The following is an 18233-nucleotide window of genomic DNA, read 5'->3' on the forward strand; positions in this document are numbered from 1 at the left end:
TTAGTGTGGCAGCACAAATCTGGTGGAAAAAGATGGAATATTTAGCAACTGATGTTGGAAATTGACTCATTAGATAAAGAATTCAAAATGTCCTCCAAAGACCTCAAACGTACACACTGTAGAGTAAAAAGTTAATGGTTTAAATATATGTATTTCTTTGTAACAAAGGCAAAATTAATAGAAAAATGACAGATTGGGTGGAGACATATACAATGGCGGAAGAATCCAAATTGTGTATCACCAAGTAAAGGATAAAGTGTACAGGAAAACTAATTGGAAAAATAGGAAAACATTAAACTTTTTGTGAAAAATAGAAAATCTAGTAGGAACAAATGAGCATAAATAATTTACTAATAGGGTTCCTCTGAATATTATTGAAGAGGTTGACTATGTGCTATTTCATTATATTGCACTAATCAAAGTTACTGGATGGAAGATCTGGCAATTTTAGACACCTTTATATAGTTAATTGAACAGAATGTGGCAAATTCAAAGAAGGCAGAAAAATCAGGACTAGAAAGACAATGATGGTTACAAAGAAAATATGCCATTTTTAACTTACATTTTGGTATAAGTAATATATTATGATCCAATAACGTCAATACTTTGCTGATAAATTATTACCTTCTATGCTCATGGCTTGTTTTGTCAATCTCATAATTAAGCAGTTTTAAATTATAACCTTAGACTATCCATCTCAGTTCTGGAATAGAGAAGACTTTTCTATTAGTACATTGAAGGATCTGATTGAAAATACCAACTTCCACAGAAAACATTGCACAGTATTCTAAAATGCATACTCAGTGCATAAAAAGCACATTTATAAACATTTCAGGGACTCTGATGACAGACCTTATTTAAAATACTTAATTGTATGTAGTGGAAAAATCCAACAACAATTGGGACTCAGCCAAGAGAAAATCAGATTAGGAAATTTTCATGTGTGGACTGAGCAGCTCAAGACACAGCATTCTACTATACTGTCTGCACATTTTAATTACAAATTCAATGATTTAATGCATAATCCTTTATTTAAAGTAACTATGACTTATAAGCTTTCACACTTTTTAAAATGAGCTAAAGGGGGAAAAAAAGGTTTTAAAATATGGTAACACTCCTGTAAGAAAGCACTCCTGGAAAATAAGAAAATGAAAAAAGTTGAAGTCTGAAAGAGTGTTGTTATCTTCTTCCCTCACTGTTGTTTTTACTTGAATGAGAGGTTTACCCCTGGAATGAGGGGATACTGAAATGCATCCAGAGTACACTGATAAGATTTTCAGTCAAACTTTGTTGTGTATAACCTCTGTGGTGAGTAATTTGCCAATCAGTGGCCACCTATTTATTACCTTTAATCATAGAGCATTTTAGTCTCTTTTTATTAATTGGAATATATTTAAGTATATGTGTCTCAGTATTTTCTAGAATTTGGGGAGAATATGAATTTATCTAGGGCGAGTGTAAGTAGTATTGTCACCCGTCAAGGGGACAATATTGCTTAAGATGGTAAGTGATGGCAAAAAGATATTAAGTAGTGAATTTGTATAACAAAAAAATGGTTACAGGCTTATTCCTTCTGTTCATTTTGACTTTTTTTGGGGGGGGGGTTATATCTCTTAATTCAATCCAACTTTCTACCATTTCCCTTCCTCCCCCAAAATTCCATATCCTGTCCCTTGAAAGTCACAGTCAAATAACCACAAATTCTTCTTTACAGTAAACTTCATCTCTGGGTGTTTCTTGTCATCTTCATGCTTTAAAAGAAATTCTCCCCATTAGCAGTACTTTTCACGTAAACTTAAATATTGGTTCTCTCACAACCCACAGGCAGTAGAAGTGCTATGGCCAGACCATGATTTCTCCTGTCAAAATCCCCAGGTTCTTTGAGGTTCTTGCCATCAGCTGTTTACTATCACTCCAGACCTCCTATTTTTCTGTCTTTACAGTTTTACTATACATCTCTCCATTCGTGATCATTCTTCTCTGCAGCCAACCAGGATCTTATGACTTCTTCTTTTCTTATACCCCCTTTCACCTTTAATGATTCTAACAAAACAAAACAAAACAAACAAATAAACAAACAAACAAAAACCAACGCTTGATAGGTGGGCATTGCTAGAAAAAACAAAACGGAAAATAGAACACCAAACAAAAACCAATACACAACCATGATTACTTAAGACATGCTAAATTTGTGACAAATTTCTTTCTTTCCCTTTCTTCCCCCCTCCCTCCCTCCCTTCCTTCCTTCCTTCTTCTTTCTTTCTTTTTTTCTTTCTTTCTTGCCTTCTTTCATTCTTTTTTAGAAATAGAGAGCAAGCGTGGGGTGGGGGTGGGTGGGATGGGAGGGGTTTGGGGCAGAGGGAGAGAATCTCAAGCCGGCTCAATGCCCAGAGCCAAGGCCAGAGCTTGATCTCAAGACCCTGAGATCACGACATAAGCCAAAAGCAAGAGCCAGATGCTTAACCGACTGAGTCACCCAGGCGCCTTGACAACAAATTTCTAATGGCACTTAACAATGTCTGACAAGCCAATGATACTTCCCTAGCACATGTGTTTTTTCATTCACCAAAAGGAATAGTTCACATATTCCTTCTACCTCAACGTTGCCTCTCATCCTAACCTCTTAGCTGCACGATGTCACCTATTTCCTTGAAAAAACAGAAGCAATCTGACAGTTGCAAATACGTGGGTCACTGTCCAGACCTCGCAATCTCTTGTACAGCTCCTGAATTCATCCTTCAGCTGCTGCATGCTTAGCTGCTAAAGGCTTACCCCTGTGACCTACAGATGATTGTCCTTGGCCACTAGAGATATTATACCCACACAGCCAGCAGTGCCTGGGAGCTTGCATTCCATTCTCACCCCACAGCAAGCCTGTGGTCAGTTACTAACAGGTGTGAAGTTATGCAATCCCAGCTCCTTTGCCTCAAGGTTGGAAAGTTCCAAAGTGTAACTTACACTCCAGAGCTCCCTTTGGGATCAAGGTCAGTCAGACTTCACCCAAAATGACAACCTTGCATGCTTCTTCCTCTTACCTACTCCGCTTCTGCTTACTTTCTTACTGATCTCTTCTGAAAGCACTTCCTTAATAAATTACTTGGGCTGAATCCTTGCCTTAGAATCCACCCCTGGGAGAACTCTACCAAGAATACCAACAGAAATGTTCTCAACTTTCCCAAACCAAATCTATCAGCTATCTTCAACAGTCTACACACATTTCTTCCCTCCCATTATAATGAAAGAATTGCCTTTGTTCGTACAGAGCCAACATATCTGCTCATCCTGATACTTCTCAAAAACTGTGTTCCTGTTTATTATTGTTCTCTCTAGTGCTTCATCAATGTCTCCTTCTCTATTCGCTTATTCCCATCAGGAAACACCCTTTAGTATTCCTTACTTTTAAGAAACAAAAAAACCTTCTTCCTAGATCTCAGAGATTCTCCAAGAATCTTGTGTTAACATTTACTGAAAAATTCATCAAGAATTTTCTATACTAGTAATCCATACTTGCTCACATCTCATTTTCTTTTCTTTCTTTGTTTTTTTAATTAAGATTTTATTTACTTATTTGACAGAGAAAGAGATCACAAGTAGGCAGAGAGGCAGGCAGAGAGAGAGGGGGAAGCAGGCTCCCCACTGAGCAGAGAGCCCAACGAGGGGCTCCATCCCAGGACCCTGAGATCATGACCTGAGCTGACGGCAGAGACTTAACCCACTGAGCCTCCCAGGTGCCCCTTACTTCTCATTTTCTTAAAAGCTACTCTACTTAGGCATTCTTTCCCCATAACTCCACAGTGACCCTGTCATTGACAAATCCATTGTTAACTTTTTTCCCTCTTATCATACTTGACCACTCAGAAATATTCTGTAATTGACTACTCCCTTCTAGTCTTGGTTTCTATGACATAATGTTATTACATTTACCTGGTTGACTAAACTTTCTGAGTCACCTTTACCAGAACAATATTCTTCTTGGGTGGTTTTATTCAGAAATTCACCTTAAATTCCAGTAACTCTGAAAACTCTATCCCGGATCCTGACAAGACTGTGGTGCCATTAAAACTTCTGACAAGTACATTTTGCTAGCATGATTTTATAGTTCATAGCTTATAATATGAAAATCACAGGTTTTTAAAGATGGCGCCCTTGGTGATAATGTAATCCAATCAATATCCAGATTTAAAGTTTCAAGAGTACGTACTCAACCAAAAAAATGTTTACTGAAAAGAAAATAATCTCTTTTGAAATTAAATACCGTTTATTTATAAATGTATAGTGTGATATGACAAAGGCTGTATGGCTAAGGAAATGGACCCTCAAGTCAGAGAGTCTGCTGAAATCCTGGTTTTGGCACTAACTAGCTGTGAGGTCTTGAGCTGAATTAATTGCCTTCTTAGAAACTTAGAAGGTTTAATGCAAAGATTTAATTGATGCATGAAAAGGACTTAGAATTGTGTTTACCACATAGTAAAAGGTCAACAAATTAACTATTTTTCTTATTATTTTGCACATAATTTCAAATAGACTCAACACATAAAATCTCAAAATGCTATTTAACCACGTGTAACAATTACAGTGGACTTAGGAGCAGAACCAGGGAGTACTGGTTTTTATTTCAGAATCCATGACTAAATTTTTACTTAGAGTATGTGACTCAAAACACAATACAGTATTTAACTTAATATTACCCACAACATTTTAGTATAAACATTTCCAGGAAGCCTTTGAAACTTGGGTTGATTCAGATTTGGAGGCTAAAAGTCTTTCAGTCCAATATTATTTATTCAGTTTCCCACAACAGATTTTCAAAATCAGTAAGTTTTGGTCAAGTTTCATACAAATTTATATCCATATATATAATCACTATATAAATAAAATTATAATTTAAAATAATTTGTGTCATTTTAAAGAAATCTCTATTAGAAAAAAATGTATTTCCAGTTGGTTCTGATAACAGTAAAACCAGGCAAACTCTTAAAAGCCCAAAGATTATGATACCAGTGAGATTTCTTGTGTGCTTTGTTCAGCCTTTGGAAGTATTTGTATCTTCCATGTAATACCTCAAAGAATTATGACTTAAATAATCACTGGGTAAAAATTGGCTTATGTATTGAAAAAAAAAAAAAGATCTACTTGGAAGTGATCAAAAAGTGATTCAAATGCTTTTATTTACATTTGGAATGTACAATTCCCTTGATACTTTTTATTATCTGAAACTACATTAAAATAAATATATTAAGAGTGAATGAACTCATGTTTGTGAGTTTTACCCATAATATATAAGAGTTAATTTTGCAACATAAAATTAAACAAGATATTACTGAATGTATGTACTGGTTTTTAAACCTTTATTCAGATGTTTAAAATTCAAGGAAAATAAATAGCAATTACATTTTTAAATTAACAAAAAATAAAAAACAGAATAGGTTTAAAATTTTTTATCCCCAAATTTTAACTAGAGTCTCACATTAATTTTTAAATGATATATGTAAAACAATTTACAACACTAGAATGAGCTCTTCCTCACAATTTGGAGACGAATTACAGCAATTAAAGGTTCTCATTTTCATAAGATCTGATTAAATTTTCATTTTGTATCTATATACACAGTAGCATATTAATAATAGAAAATTAATAATAGAAAACTAGACTTGATTTTTTGAAACTTTTCCAGAGGTTAGAAATATAGGATGACTCTCAAAGATGACATTCTTAGACTGTTCTGTCACTAATATGTCTATGGACATAATGTAGGGCAAGCCACTTTCAAGTAAAATTTTTTATAAGGTACTATAATATTCATCATACTAACTCCAAAAACTCAAAGACTGCTGTGGCATAACAAAAAGCAAATATTTTTTCTTTGTTCCTGTGGCTGAGTTTCAAAAACCCTTCCAATCTCTTGAGTGATATCAGCGTCTTTGGGATGCTAATGAATGATGCTGGCAGGTAGAGGGAATAGGGAAGGGAGATGGTGAGCAGAATGGAGAAGTCTGGAGAAAAAGCCATGATTACAGGGTTGGAACCTTCATCCCTTCTCCCACCTACAAGTCCACCCCCACTAAGGGGTAGGGGCCCACAGATTGAGTTCTATCACTATTGGCCAATGATTTAATCAATCACACTTTTGAAATGAAACCTCCCCTAAAACCCTCACGGATGCTGCCCTTCAAGGAGCTTCTGGGCTGGTGAACCCTTTGAAGGGCAGAGGGTAGAACTCAGAGAGGCCATGGAAGCTCTGCACTACTGCCACCTCGGTCCCTTACCTTTCCCCATTTCTTCCATTTGGTTTTTCCCGAGTTGTATCCTTTATAGTAAAGCTACAACTTTAAGTAGAGCACTTCCCTGAGTTCTGTGAGTTGTTCTGGTGAATCACGGAATCTGAGGGGTGATTATAGGAATCCCTGAATTTGTAGTCGATTGGACAAAATTGTGGGTAGCCTGGGCAACCCACTTGCAGCTGGCATCTGAGTGGGAAGCAGGGTTATGAAACTGAGACCCTTAACCTGTAGAGTTTATTCCAACTGGAGGACTTAGTGTCAAAATTGAGTTTAATTGCTAGACACTTAGTTGGTGTTGGAGAATGGGTTGGGGTGTGGAAAAAAACATGTAACTAGTGTCAGAAGTGCTGTCTGAAAATAACATATGAGTGCTCAAAAAAGAACATTTTCAATTATACATAATTTTGCCACTAAAAGGTGACCATTATTCATTTTTTAGTATATTTCCATTTAGCCTTTTTTCCTGCATACATAAGCAGTTATTTCTGAGAAATAAGAATGTTCATCTTATATCCCAGGAGGTATATTAGCACTCAGCTCTCCTATAAAGTATGCTTAATAAATTTTATGATATATAGCTTTGTATTTTATTTCCAGGAAGAAATAGCTAAAGAGAGGATTGTTTCTAAGGTATCAAAATGCACACCTTGCTATTACTTAGAGGAAAAAGAATTTTGTTTGCTTAGGTAATTTGTATTGATGATTAATTCTTCTCTAAACTATATAACCTATTTATTTTGCTTCTTAGATCCATGAAATTACACATAAAATTTACTAAATATGTATAAAATGTGAAATATTGTAACTTATTAATAAAGTATTTGAACATTTACATTTTATAGAAAGTATATATACTGTAAATCTTATACATACATGTAGGTATGGAAAGATTTTATAATTAGAATATTAAGTTTATAACTAGTACATATTAATACTTATATTAATTATATATTAATACATCAATGTATAAAGTATATATTTATAAATATAAATAAATAAAATATATAATCATATATTAATCCTCATATTAATATATAAAGGGGCAAGTGGAGGATTAAAATAACCTTATAATAATGTTATATTTTTCGGGGCACCTGGGTGGCTCAGTAGTTTAGGCCTCTGCCTTTGGCTCAGGTCATGATCTCAGGGTCCTGGGATCGAGCCCCGCATTGGGCTCTCTGCTCAGCAGGCAGCCTGCTTCCCCCTCTCTCTCTGCCTGCCTTTCTGCCTACTTGTGATCTCTCTCTCTCTCTCTGTCGAATAAATAAATAAAGTTAAAAAAAAATAATGTTATATTTTTCGAAGTTATATAACTTTCTTTCCAGGTAGATGAATGTTTCTAAGCACAATGAATACTCGCTACTTATGAGTCATGATAATTTATCCCACTACTTTAAAAGAAAACATCTGCTGGTCAATAAATTGACAGACTCAGTCATAATTTCATCATATAAAGGAAAGAATTTTTTCTATACTCCTTTTTTTTTTTTTAAAGATTTTGTTTATTTATTTGATAGAGACACAGCAAGAGAGGGAACACAAGCAGGGGGACTGGGAGAGGGAGAAGTAGGCTTCCCACTGAGCAGGGAGCCCCATGTGGGGCTCAATGCAGGGCTTGACTCCAGGACCCTGGGATCATGACCTGAGTGAAAGGCAGACGCTTAACGGCTGAGCCACCCAGGCGCCTCTGTATACCTCTTCTTACATAAGACCAACCTTCACTTATATACTAGATCCCATCCTCCCTTGCCTACTCAAATGTAGAAACCACCCAATTTTCCCCACTTGCCAGCATCAACTACTTTTCCATTCTTACCAGATTAAAAAGAAGAGGTTATAATTTCTGTCATCCTTAAATTAACCAATCAATAAAACAAAATCCAGTGGTCAAGTTTAAGTTCCCATCTAAACTGAAAGGCTTGATTCACCTCGTTTCCAGGATCTCTAGCCTTCTTCCTATCTCACTGTCTGCTCTTTCTAAATCTATTTTGTAGGTTCTGCATTTCCAATACGTCTAAAAGTTCAAGTGACCCAGGGTTACAGCCACTGGTCTTCTTATTGTATGTTTTTACTCTCGATCTTTTTATTTTACCCAGCATCATGGATTTAAACTACTATCCCCCTTTCATTGACTTTCCTGTGATTACAGCTGGTACTACACTCCTAGGTTCAAGGAGTGGCCAAGGAGCAGCTGTTTGTGAAAGGCACAAATGGAACTTAAGTCTTTAGGGATATCATGGAGCTACTGAACCAACTCTGGAACCACATACCTCTGGATTTTTTGTCTCTTGTGTCATGATTTAGGCCACCATATTGGTCAGTATTTGATAGTCACACCAGGAGCTATCCTAACAAACATATATTCTGGTGACGAGTGAGGGAAACCAGTCTGGCTGAAATATCACTATCTCATTTTTTTGGTCCTATCTACATACTACTTTCATTATTTTACTATTGTTATTTTCCCTAATCATCTCACTCTGCTTAATATTTAAAGGAAATGTATCACTGTGACAAAAACCGGGATTATTTGACATTATTGAAAGTAATACATATATATATATATAATGAAATCAATACGAAGAGAAAATAAAATATAGGGATGCCTGGGTGGCTCAGTTAGTTAAGTAAATGTCTGCCTTTGGCTCAGGTCATGATCTTGGGATCCTGGGATCGAGGCCCCCTGCTCAGTGGGGAGTCTGCTTTTCCCTCTTCCTCTGCCCCTTCCTGCCGCTTATGCTTTCTCTCTCAAGTGAATAAGTAAAATCTCTAAAAATATATACATTAAAAATAAAATATAAAAAACATTGCATGCAAAAATAAAATAAAACAAATGTATACACTGATGACTCCAAATTTAAATCTCCAGTATTCATCATTCTGCCTACTCAACATCTACATTAAGATGTTTACTAAGTCTCTCAAAGTTATGTTGTCAAAAAAGTGTTTTTTATACAGTTTTCTACATCTTAGTAATAACAACTCACATTTCCAGTACCTTAAGCCAAAAACTTTGAAATCACAATCCACTCCTTCTCCTAATACTCTATATAAAATAAATTTGCAAATTCTACGTAAGTTCTATCTTCAAAATAAATCCAAAATTTTAGTACTTCTCACTTATCAAATACATTAATGAATAATTAAAGAATAAAAATCAAATCAAAGTTCATATATTAAAAATTAAATATGTGATTAATATGGAACATAAATATTATTTACTTATAATTATTCTCAGATTTCTACCACTCTTTTGAAAACCTGCACCTAAGCATTTTTAGGGAAGAATGATTCTAGTGACCAGAAATGTTGGTTTCATAAAATAAATCCCACTTACCAAGCTTTCTTGAAGTCTGACTGCACATTACACATTGCATATAAAGGAAATGTGTGTCTGAGTCATACATAAAAAACAAAGGAGCTGTTAATTTTTATGTTTTTATTACAAAGAAGAATTATTTTTCCCTTAGATAGTCTTTCAAGGCTTTCTCATCCTTAGACTGTACTGCAATGGACTCTCCTAAATTTGATATAAAACTAATTATAGCAGGGAAAAGTGAAACTATTATTTAATCTCAAGGTATAATGCAGAACAGTTCCAGTGCGCCTATAACAGTCATGCTTCAAACTGTTTTTCTCAAATGTCAGCTCCCAGTGTATAAACTATGCCAAATACAGTGATGCATAAAACTCCTGGCTCCTGGAAAATCATACGGGGATTTAAATGCATTTTAATGAAAAACCTTTGAAAAAAAAGGGCCAACACTTTTACATTTCAGAAAACTTCAGAGTATAGCCTAAAATGCATGATACAATGAGACTGGCAACAACATTTGCAGAATGCACATCTTTGTGAATCCGTGGCTGAGATTAATTTTCCAAATAAGTAACTGTTAAATGCTTTTACTGTTGAAATTAAGTCAATCAGTAAGGAACTACCTACTACCTGCTTCCTTAAATTGTCTGAAGCAAATCTAGTGATCTTATAGCATCACACAGAACTCCAAACAGCGTTGTTTAGTCTTCAAATACACCTGGATGATTTATGAGAATGTCACTGTACATTTCCAGTGATCTTTAACTATAGACCAAGGAAACAGAGGAAGACAGAAAAATGAAATAACAGACAGATGACATTCCTTTCAAAAATTTCTTGAACATGGGGCGCCTTGGTGGCTCAGTGGGTTAAGCCTCTGCCTTCGGCTCAGGTCATGGTCTCAGGGTCCTGGGATGGAGCCCCACATTGGGCTCTCTGCTCAGCAGGGAGCCTGCTTCCTCCTCTCTCTCTGCCTGCCTCTCTGCCTACTTGTGATCTCTCTCTCTCTCTCTCTCTCTGTCAAATAAATAAACAAAATCTTTAAAAAATTTTTTTTTCTCGAACATTATTTTATTTTATTTCAGTGAATAAATAAATCAGTTACTAGCTCTACTCTTTCTACTGCTAGAGTGTTTCTGGTATATATGAGCATTAAGAAGTTTATCTGATAAAGAAAGATTTAGTAAAACACATCTTTAGTATAATATGTTGACCCAGTAATCTTTTTACAAGAGAGGTGACAGTTTTTAAATACAACATCACTTAATATTTAATATAATTAGAAATGTGTAAAATTTAAATTTGAACTTAGTAGTTTTGGTGGTGAAAAGTAAACTATGAGTGAAATCAATTGCTTGGAGATATAAGCTATTCTTTTTTAAGTCTGCATGGACTATTGTACTATATTGACCTTCCATTTAAAACACTTAAATCAATATTTCAAAATTTTATAGTGCCAGCTAATATTTTGAGAAAAATGAGAAAGTATATTTTCCTAAAAACTCATCCAGAAACTTTGAAGTGGATCAATATTTTTACTATGTACAACTCAGAACTAGATTAACTATTCTCATAAAGGTTCAAACTCTTTTTAGGATATGGCTCTGACTACAGTATAAAGACGATACCATTTGAAAAGGAGGTTCTCTCCTGCTTGTGCCCTTTCTCCCTAGCTACATATACAGATATATATCCATCTTAATATACTAATATAAAGGACAAAAATTAAAGGTTAAAATATTCTTGTGATATTGCTGCCTTTTTCCAAGATTATTTCAATTTGGTCTTCTGCTTTCAATCTTTAGAACCTTACCACCTTTAATCCATAAATAATGTAATAATAGTAATAATGTAATAAGGTAACATCAAACTGATCGTAATTTTGACTTATGTGTTTCTACCAATATCTAGAAACATAGTTCTCAAAGTAAAAGTTACCTTTAAGAACAGAGTAAGTTATTGTGGATGTTGGTAAAGTACAGCATTTTTCTATTCATCCCTAAACTTTTTTAGATTTCTTTATGTACGGCAGGTGTCCAAACTCACTAAGCATACTTCTTTTTCTTTTCTTCAGAACTAACTACAGAATTTGTTACTTATTAATTAAATGAGCCTTTCCCTCCTAGAGCCAATTCTTTCATAACAGAATAAGCTTGGCTTAAAGATATATATATATATATATATATATATATATATATATAATTTGTAAACTTATAAATATGCATATATATATTCTTAACAACACCCCATGGTAAACAAAGCCAGTCAAATTCTAATGGGATTTTGATATGAGATTGAGCAAATTTCACCATGGGAAGCACAAAGAACTAAAGGCAGCAGTGTATTATCACATACTAGCTGAAAATAATCAAACCATCCTGTATGGGCACAAATTTTGTGATGTATGTATTACACATATATTTAATTATCTCAAAACTCTACAAAGTAGATACAATTATCCCCAATTCCATGGAGACAGACTGAGAGCCATGATGAAACTTACAAGGTAATATAACAATTATTAGATGGAACAGAAATTCAAACCCAAGTGTCTGGCACTGAAATCATTACTCCTCTCTACTGCTATGCCTTCTCTTAGCAATTAGAGCACTGGGAAGAATGAAGCAAAGTGAAACTCTTTCTTTAAACCACCTGACAATACGTTTGCCATCCCATCACTCATGCCAAACTGAAGTTAAAAGGAGAGACCAGAAGTCAGAAAACATGTCTAAGCCAAAATCAGAAGTCCAGATGCAGAATTCTGTACATGGGAAAGGAGCTAAAGGAGAGACACAGGGAAGGGAAGCCTAAGCAGATTTCCTGTCTCTCTATATAGACATCAATTTTCTTTCTTAGCCCTAAAAGTCTATACCATTACTTTTCACTCTTTTAAGTACCTGTGATGCTATTAAACCAGTAATAGAAGAAAAAGTTGATAACTATGCAAGCAGTAGTACACTTTTATTGTGAAAGTAAGTCAAGAGTGCTCTAAATGCGCCTCAAGAATTAAAGTTTTACATGTCATAATACCTCAGCAATAATATAAGTTGATTCAATAACTGCTTTATTCCTATTAATCCACATATGTATATATTTAAAATTAGTTTCGATTTTTGTTATGATTACTGTAAGCTCTAATTTCAACTCGTCAGAAACTCAACCAGAAAATTTAAATGAATGGAATTACTTTTTTTTCCACATAAAATTACATATTTTGATGAAAAAGAGACAAAGACAAGTAAGGAAAGAGCAAACAGAATTGTACTTTTAAAATTTAATTACGTTTTTGAGAATCTGAGAATGGCATACCTCATTTCCTTGGTAATCATGTTACCTATACTAATTCACTCTATTATTATTTGTTCTGGAGTATATCATTAATATAGTAACGAGCCAGAAAAATGAAAGTTCTAAACTAAAACACACACACACACACACACGATGCTTATTTTAACGATCATGAAGCAAATTTTGAATTAAAACATAATTAAATTATCTTTAAAATAATAATGAAATTGATTAGGGTAAATTGGGAGCCAGCCAGGCATAGTGTTTGAGAAAACAAACTCAGTAGAGAAACAGGAGAGAGAAAAACTGAACCAAGTGAGCCCATCTAGAATGGCCAGAGGGGCAAATGGCTTGACAAGAGGCCAAGGAAAGAAACAGCAACTAGGCCTGGAAGGGTTAGTAGGGTGGGGTAGAAGGTCTGGACTTGTGTGTGAGAGTAGCAGGAAACCACTGAAGAGTTTTACCCAAGGGAGTTGCACGATGGGATTTACGTGGTTTAAGAGCTCACTCACTCTAGCTGATGGAGGTAGGGGCAAGAATCAATAATGAGGAAAGACGTTACAAGACCACTGCAGTGTTTCTGCAGAAGTTGATGGTGGCTTGAAAAAATGGTGGCAATGAATATGGGGAGAAGGAAACACATTTTAGATAAAGGAGAGATCTTTGTGTGAAAGAACCTGCATAATAGAGGCAGTAAATATTTGATAAATGAGAGAATGAATTGTTTTAGAAAGACATTAATTTCCAAAAGTCCTTGTATGCTGGACTTTTTCCTCAATAAACTGAACAAGGTGGCCCATTTTATTCAGCATTTTACAAAAAAGGAAAAAACAAAAACAGGAAAACATTAACTTTTATGCCCTTTCCCATGCTAAAAAAAGATTTTCCAGATAAATGATGCTTACGTCTTCAAATAAATATTCTCACACCACCCGTAACATTTAAAAATACATATAAAAAGATCCTTATTTTTTTAGATAAAAAGGATGCCGGATTTTGTATGTTTTCCCTAATATTCGAAATCATTATTATCTTTCTTAAATTCTTCTTTCCTCACCAATTAAGCCCTGCTGATTTCTTTACAAGTACTTCCTAAATAGTTAATATGTTTTCCATAAAATGAAATGCCCTTCAACTTCTAGGAAGTTTTAAGGAATATTTTCTTGAGATTTCTTTCTTATTTTCACTCTTCAACATGTCCCTATATCCTGCAGATGACCACCTTTCCTACTTCACAGAGGATAGCAGGCAGAAATTCCTCAATTTACTGCCCTGCCCTGGCTCCTCCAATATAATCTACATCACACCAACTATTTATTTCACCCAGTCTCAGTGGAAAAGAGAACTCCTACCCAGTTTCTCTTACCTTGGTAGAAAAGTGTCCTTCATGTACTTTAATAGAGTGGAATGGTTGACCACAGTTCTGGATCTCTACAATCTCCACCCTACAATTCTCAGTTCACAGTTACAACAACCATTCCCTTTCCTGTGCTTCTAATCTCTCTATAACTGGTTCTTCCTCACCAGCATGTCCGTATTCATGTTTCTTTCATTTCAAAACCACCCTTTCCAACAACTACTTAATTTCTCTTAAAAAAAATCATCAAAGGCTGTATATATTCTTTTACTTATTTGATGGTTGGGTATTTCATTATTATACCCATTTTATTTCATTGTTATTTTTTAAGAACAGTTAATACCTTTATTTATTTTTAAGTAAGCTCTGCACCCAATGTGGGGCCTGAACTCACAACTCTGAGGTCAAGAGTCACATTTTACTGACTGAGCCAGCCAGGTGCCCCATTATTGTACCCATTTTAAAGAGGACAGAAAGGCTCAGCAAGTTTAAATAAATGTCCCAAAAGCTATATAAACTATAAAGCAGTTTGGACAGAATTTAAATTAAGATATTCTCAAAGGCTTTACTTTACTTTGTAATGTAAAGCTTAATGCCAACAATGTCATTACCTGTAACTATTGCTTTTTATGTGTTTGTTTTTTTAAACAATAACAATAAAGATTCGAACCATACCACTTAAAGAAATATATATGAATAAATACAGAATGAACTTATCTTTTAAGATGTGTGACTGTACTAGTACAAGAACTTTTCCCCCCTGATTTTTAACATTATAAAAGCTGTTATTAAATATCAAAGTGTTTACTTCCGATAGTACTTTAAAAACAGCATAAATGGTAATAAAGTATTACTTGCATTTTGCTTTATACTATAAAACAATAGATACAAAGATGTAATTTACATCAAAAGGGAGTACATTTTAGGCAAAATGTATTTTATAAGCCTATTTATTTATTTATCCAAATTCAGTTTCATCAGGAAAAGATAGTCCAAGGAACTAATATTAGAAGGACAGTCTAATTATACATAATTCAACAAAATAATGACTATCACCTCAACTAAGTAACATCGAGAACTACAGAAGTCTACTACTACTCATAGTAGATAATTCTTAGTTTGCTCCATTACATTATTTTTTTTCTAATTTCTTAGCTATCCTTTTCAATTAAGTTAGACAGATGATTCCTTCCACAAAATTAACTACTTCGTGTCAGTACACTTTCGTCACTAAAGTCTTTAACTGTATTGCTTTATTTTATAAACATTCATTAAGGGCCTACTATCGGCAAGGAACTCTGTCAGGAGCTAAATGTAGAAAGATGGAAAATGGGTGACATAGCCGTTATCTGACGTAGTTCAGGAAGAATGTTCAAAAGTCACAGGTGACCTCATGAAACTTCTGAAAGTACATTCATTTAAATAAAAACATTTAACCAAATTAATACATAGCATAGGCAAATTATATACAAATTACAATTTAATATATATTAATAACTAATGTACATCTCCACAGGACTATCTTTCTCAAATGTCACAGCCTCTGAAGGAACACGATAAAATCTTTGGTTATACTAAGGAACTATTTTTCTTTTCAGAAAATGTAAATTAGCTTCTTTCTGTGTATATACAAAAGTGCCACTAGTGTGGAAAGGAATGTGAATATTTTCATATCTGTGCATGGCCAGGGCTTTCTGAGCATAGAAAAACAGAATTTGGGTTAAAGGACAAACCTTGGAAATTGAAAGATGGCTGAATAGATAGTAAGAGACTTTTGGAGTGATTTACCTCCCAGGAGGGAAACGTTAACATTTCAAAGGGGACTAAAGCCTGGAGCCATATATTTATATACCATAGGATTTTTCAACAGGGAGTTGTGTTTTCTCTTCCTCTCTCAGAAGGAGAGGAGGGCAGCTGTATAGGAGCTTCTCTACAAATGCCTAGATCAATAATCTCGGGGTTCCTCTCCTGTGGTGGAAAATCTTCCTTTTAGTACTTGCAGGTGCCACTGTCTGTCTCTCTTCACAATGCTCCTGGTGTGGAGGGGGATGGAGCATTGGGAACAGATATGGTTATTGCTCCAAGAAACAACAGTCTGCCCAGATACAGAAACCATGTATTTGCTTTCAGGGCAAAATACGTGAAGTGTACATATTAAAAACTTATCATGTTGCATATCAGAGTTTAGGGGAAAAAAGCTTTTTTGGAAGATACAGCTTCATTATACTGATTTTCAGGCAGATCAAGTCATCTCAACAGTCAATAAATGATCTTATTCAGCAAAGACAACACATTGATCCTCTTCATTTTGTCACAAGATTTCAGTGGAATTAGAAGTCAGGATGATTTAGAGCACCAAAGTTAGGCTGGCTAAAGGAAACAAAAAGAAAAATCACTTACTTGATATTATCAAGGCAGCCCGATTCAGGCTTCAGAATGGCCGTATGATGGAACATTTTATAGAGAGCAATCCCAAGGAAGATGACATTAAGCTGGAATGTAAAGAGTACGATCATGTAGCATAACCGGAACATAAGAAAAAAAGGAAGTCTATTCTCCATACGGATGAGTTGTTCTGGGAAATTAGCTCTCACTAGACTTAAAAAGGAACTTGATCATAGATGATTGCCTGGTATTTTAGTGAAGGCAAAAAGCCACTGTAGGGAATTGGGATACCAATGAGTTACAAAGCACTATTATGCCAAAATACATACAAATACAAAATCAGCAGCAGTTGGAAGGATGCTGTGGAAATCGTAAAGCAACTCAAAGCCAAGTGTATGTTTAAAAAAATATACACAGGTGTGTTACTATTTCTACCATCTGAACATGGCCCCCAATTTGTTGTTCAGGGATATGTTTTGAAATGCTATGTTACAAATCATAAATACTAAATCAATATAGTTTTGAATAGCTACATCAAAAGGATTATAAAATACTGGTTAATTCTAATGCTACAACAAACTAGGATGAAAATACTGTTTTTGATGTATGTCCCACAGCCAGTGATACTGTTTTGTCAGTGATACTGTTTTGTCCCTGGAAGCAGAGAAGGCCCAGGACTTAAAACAAAAAGGTCCAGTGTGAATTCCATATATCACGTATATGTAAACTGTATAGAAAACTGCATATTCAATTGCACTTGTGACCTGGTTTGTTTATACGTTCCAAAATTTATGATTGGTGGAGACTAGGAAAATCCAATTAAAAGCCCTCCTCAATAATAAAGGTCTACAATCCTTTAATTCCAAAAGTCTGAAAAGTAAAAGTTTTAAAAAATTCATTGAGTGGCCAAAAAGCCTAACCTTAACTAAACCCATTTGATGGGAAAACCTGATTTGTACTGACATAAGACTCTTCTGTCTTTATTCTGCTTGCTCCTACTTTTCCAATTTCTTTTTCTGTTGAATTATTACTGTGTTTGGTTTCAGAGTCCTGCCTAGTCCCTACTGTGAGTATTGGTAGATGTGTTTGATTTGGGGCAACTGCTTACTCTCTACAAGGAATATTATATAATAGGCAATACATGTACCATATTACTTTTCTAAAGTCTGAAAACTTTCTAAATTCTAAAATATACCTGCTTCAAGGGATTTCAGATAGTGAATTGAAAATCTATATTTTATTCAAAATCAAGAGGCCATTTAATTTTATAAAAAATGGAGAACAATTTTGTATTGTAAAATCATGAGTACATAAATAATAATACTAAACGTAGAATCTAAATTAGGATAAGTAATTCATATGTGAAATCGAGACATTATGCATCTAAAAATTCAAAAGAAAGTATGATTCCAGAATGCTTGCTTAACGATTTTTGCCATTCTCAAGTGAAATTCTTTTGGATTTCAAAGTTTTTGAGATGTTTATAAAAAACAAAACTGGAAGGAATAGTAAGGTATAGGACCGCATTTCCAATTTCCAATTCCATTCATAACTCAAATTATCCGAATGAAAAAGAAAGGAAATATATCTTTGTGAAACTTGAAGT

General features: G+C 34.6%; 1 protein-coding gene across 1 annotated transcript in view; it reads right to left on the bottom strand.

Annotated features, from left to right (window-relative positions):
- Positions 1–18233, bottom strand: part of LOC111148839 (adhesion G protein-coupled receptor L3) — a 570699-nt gene that overhangs the window by 51465 nt on the left and 501001 nt on the right. The window contains exon 18 of the mRNA XM_022505656.1: positions 16643–16734. Coding sequence (XP_022361364.1) covers positions 16643–16734 — 92 coding nt within the window. The remainder of the gene's footprint in view (positions 1–16642; positions 16735–18233) is intronic.

Source organism: Enhydra lutris, unplaced genomic scaffold (assembly GCF_002288905.1).
Source record: "Enhydra lutris kenyoni isolate GAN:26980312 unplaced genomic scaffold, ASM228890v2 scaffoldscaffold21, whole genome shotgun sequence".
NCBI lineage: Eukaryota > Metazoa > Chordata > Mammalia > Carnivora > Mustelidae > Enhydra > Enhydra lutris.